Source organism: Onychomys torridus, chromosome 17, assembly GCF_903995425.1.
Source record: "Onychomys torridus chromosome 17, mOncTor1.1, whole genome shotgun sequence".
NCBI lineage: Eukaryota > Metazoa > Chordata > Mammalia > Rodentia > Cricetidae > Onychomys > Onychomys torridus.
This window is the reverse complement of record NC_050459.1, coordinates 49,747,170-49,751,180: the sequence shown is the minus strand read 5'-3', so window position 1 is coordinate 49,751,180 and position 4,011 is coordinate 49,747,170. Positions and strand designations below refer to the sequence as shown.

The following is a 4,011-nucleotide window of genomic DNA, read 5'->3' as shown; positions in this document are numbered from 1 at the left end:
GCACAGGGCTTCCGATTGTTACCTATAAAACAAGGGTACCTTCCACCTCTGGCACCAAGCACAGGCCCTTCTCCCAACCAGACACCCCTAAAGGTCTCCTGGGAGCCCCGGGAAGAAGAGAGACGGCACTGGATAGAAGCCCAGGCCTTTGGTCAGGATTTTCACCAGGACACTCCATTTTAATAACTGCTCCTTCACGGAGGGAGCCTCAGATCATGTTGATTGATCAGAACCACCGACTCTTTCAAATAAAGTTGGAGGCAATTACGATAATTTAGTTTACTTCTGAATATTTTAAATATTATGAAAACAAGTATAACAGCTTTGTTTTCAAAATTCTTTTGAGGTATCACCCATATAAAGATTAGGTTTTTTTTTTTTTTTTAAAAAAAAACACACAGTGGTTTATTGAATACTCACAACGCTTACACCTTCAATATTAATTAAATTCCACTTAGTTTTAGAGGACAGAAGCGCACAGAACAAGTAGCCGGTGGAAACGTCTTCCAACAGGGAACAACACTTGAAATGACAGCACTGGATAACGGACCCCAACAGAAATGTTCGCGGCCCTGTTCTCTGCTTTGAAATAAAACTTTATAATCCCCAGGAATATTTATATCCAAAGGCCGAGTAGTAAAGATACACTTCACATACGCACTAGTGTCCACTTCTTTATCTGGAAGGAGATGGGCAAGTGGGGGAGGGGATAACGCTGGTGTCTACGCAGCCAAGAGGGAACATTCACACACAGAAAATGACGGGGGTCCCTTACCACACGGGAGTGTCCTCTTCATATTAAAATATGGAATGCTTTTCTTCAAATATCCACTTTTTTTTGGAGAGGGAGGTGGGGAGCGGAGCGGATGCCTCAAAGGTGGGGGGGGGGCAGAAAGAGGGGGAAGGAAATTGCACATAAATAAACCGGATGATCCAACTACAAGAGGTCCTCAGTACGGAGCCCGAGGGCTTTCAGAGAGTCCTGGGTCTGCATCTGGCGCCTTGGCCCGGGGCTCCCAAGCTCTCCTCCTCCTTCTCCTCCTCCTCTTCACTGCTTGAGTTCCAGGGCCCAGACGTGCTGCGGCCAGCCTGTCCGGCCCTTGGTTTTCTTATCGTTGCTGCTCACTGTGCTTTTCAAGATTTCGTTCTAAACAGAGAGGGGAGGTAAGGGGGAGAGAAATGGAAAGAGAAGTTCAGAGAGGATGCCTGGTCCCGGCACCCTTAGCCCTTCCCTCGCTAGAGAACACAGCCAGAGTACCAGAGGGACCGTTTAGAAAGGGGTGGCTCCAGGTACCGGCCCCCTGCAGAAGTTATGCAGGTTTCTAGTGTTTTAGCTACCTCCGAGGCCTCCCCTCGCGATGATCAAGGACGCAGTGGGCAAGTTTATAAACCACGGCCCGCATTTCTAGTCGTTTACAGGGAAGTCCGGGGTCTTTTTCCCCCTTTGACTGCTATTGTAGGAGAAGAGGCAGAGGCCGGTGCTAAATCTGCCTTGCCTTTTCCATAGCGACCCCACATTCAAAGGCCCCCCTGTTCTGGCCTGTGCTGCCTCTGCCGCCAGCCAGCAGCGGTCCTGTGAGCCCTGGGCTCTGCGGTTCTTCTCCAGGGCCCTTGAAAGCTTTGGTTATTCGGAAGGCCATTCCATTACGTAGCAATCAGAGGGCTGCAAGCCACAAAGGAGAAAATCTCCACAAATGGAATTGTTTCCCAAGTTCTTCCTGACTGACCATAGATGCACCCCAAACACCACCACTTTCCAGGCATTTGGTAAGAACCCGAGAACACTTTAAATGTCTGGGCATAACTTCGTGTTAGTGTTAATAATAATGACCACAGTGTCTACTTAAAACAACAACAACACCACTTAAAATGCACAAGCTCATCCAAATAAAATAAGTACTCGTGACACTTGAGCTATGGCACTTGAGAAATTACGCTTTAACTTTACACCCAAAGAGAAACCAAAGTTGCATTTTTACGTTCAATGTACTTAATGTTTACCCTTGCCTCTCCCATGCCTTAGCAGTGGGAACAAGCATAATACTTTCTTAGTGTTGGAGCCAGAGGCAGCCTCGGTTTTGGAGTGGGGAATGTGGTCAATAGTGAAATAATTGGAACTCGGAGGCCAGTGACAACTTACTATAGAAATATTTACAAGAAAGGTTGGATTGGAAGCCAAAAGATAGCTCTCTCTAATGGGTCCAGAATGAGCGGGAGCCGGCCCGTGAGACTGGGAGATGGGTCAGTTCCTAGAGTTTCGGAGGCCGGTCCTAAAGGGCTAGAGGAGCAGAGAACCTCAAGGCCGGACCAGAAGCGCCAAGCAGACGTCTAAACCCTTCTCCTCCCGCGGCTGACATCCTCCCCGCTCTTGCTGGCTTTTTGCAGGAAACTATCCCTTCCACAACCTGGTGAAAACAACTTCGGGCGCGGCGCGCACTACGCAGCCAAAGAACGCGGGTACGCAGTTTCTCCACCCTCCGGGGGAGACCTGAACTGCGGTCCCGCGGAGCCCCAGCCCCTCACCGGCCTCTGTCCCCCAAGACTCACCAGCTCTTTCTTCCTCTTCTCCTCCTTCACGTCGGTCTTCTTGATCTCCGCCTTGAAGGCCTCCGCCTCGCCGTTCTGGTCGTCCTTGGCCAGCAGATCCATGAGGTAGGCGATGTAGCTGGTGGCCAGGCGCAGTGTCTTGATTTTGGAGAGTTTGGTGTCGGCGGGCACGTTGGGGATGCACTCGCGCAGCTCGGCGAAGGCGCTGTTGATGCTCTGAGTCCTGCGCCGCTCCTTGCGGTTGGCGGTACCCCGGCGCTTCACCGGGCGCGGCCCCCCCAGGCCCGGAGGCCCCGCACCGGGCGGCACTCCCCCATAATGGGAGTGGTCCAGGCCGGCGGCGCCGCTGGCATACTCAGGGCTGTAGGACAGGGCCATGCTGTAGTCGGGGGGCGACATCTCCGGGTGGCCAATTAGCCAGCCGTGGAAGTAGGGGTTCTCCTCGTGGCTGCAGCGGCTGGCGGCGGCAGCGGCGGCGGCGGCGGCGGCGGCGGCGAACGGGTAGCCCTCATGGTGCACCACGGGGTGGTGGGGGAAGCCCCCCACCAGACTCATCTCGCCTTCCGTGGCCCTCCACGCGCCCCAGCGTGCGCGCAGCCCCGCCGCGCCCTCCGCCCGGGCCCCGGCCTCGACGATCGCCGGCCTCCCCCACCCCCCACCCCCCAACCCCCGGGCTCCCGGGCCGGCCCGGCAGCCGCACAGGGGGCCGCTGCAGCCCGGGGCCCGCGCCTGGCCCACCGGGCCCGCCTCAGCTGCGCCGCGGCCGCCGGTTCCCCATGGGGCGCGGCGAGCTGGTCCCGGCACCGTGCGCCCCTGCCCCCCGCCGCCGCCGCCGCCGCCGCCGCCGCCTGCTCGGCTCTACAGCCCGCGCGCCGGCTCCCGCTTTCCCGGCTGCAGCGTCTAAGCAGAGCGCTCCGGTGCTCATGCAAAAGTGCCGGCCGGCTCCGGCGGCGAGGCTGTCCCGCAGATGCCGGGGCACCCGACTGCTGACTCCGAAGCTGACCTGGAATCCCGGGCGAGTCCCAGCCGGGGTTGGAGGAGCCGGCCCGGCGGTGCCGGGAGGCGGCGGGGTCGCTGCTCAGCGTGGAGCTACCTCGGTGCGACCCTCCCCTTCCTGCCCCTTCCCCTCCCCCACCAGCCCGATCTGGGTTCTTGGGCGCTTATTGTTTTAATAAAAATTAAAAAAAAAAATTTTTTTTTGTTTTTGTTTTTGGTTGTTGTGGTCCTTGAGTGTGATTTGTTTTTAAAGCTGCGAGTAACGTGTCGGTCCTCGCTCCTCTCAGGCTCTCTTGGAGGCTTTGCAGAGAGGTCTCAGCGCATCCATTTTCTAAGATCCTCTCCTCTCGCGACAAGAATCTGGGGCCCCTGAAGGCGCCTCGGTGCTGGGAAGCGGCGACTGGGCTCTCGGAGGGGTGTGCACAGTGGCCGTGGGAGCTCCCGGGTGGTGGCGGCGGTTCTCCTGGG

At 56.6% G+C, this 4,011-nt stretch overlaps 1 protein-coding gene across 1 annotated transcript; it reads right to left on the bottom strand.

Annotated features, from left to right (window-relative positions):
- Positions 1-1,048: 1,048 nt before the first annotated feature.
- Positions 1,049-3,102, bottom strand: Hand2 (heart and neural crest derivatives expressed 2). The gene is made up of 2 exons (XM_036209364.1): positions 2,548-3,102; positions 1,049-1,147 (listed from the first exon to the last, which is right to left on the bottom strand). Exons 1-2 carry the CDS (start codon positions 3,100-3,102, stop codon positions 1,049-1,051), a joined length of 654 nt encoding a protein of 217 aa, XP_036065257.1.
- Between the last annotated feature and the right edge of the window lie 909 nt (positions 3,103-4,011).

What these genes read in the sequence shown, in the direction of transcription:
- Hand2 (XM_036209364.1), bottom strand. Translation starts at nt 3,102, where the DNA reads ATGAGTCTGGTGGGGGGCTTCCCCCACCACCCCGTGGTGCACCATGAG. An exon ending in AGAAGAGGAAGAAAGAGCTG is followed by an intron (nt 1,148 to 2,547) that starts GTGAGTCTTGGG and finishes CTCTCTGTTTAG; the next exon opens with AACGAAATCTTGAAAAGCAC.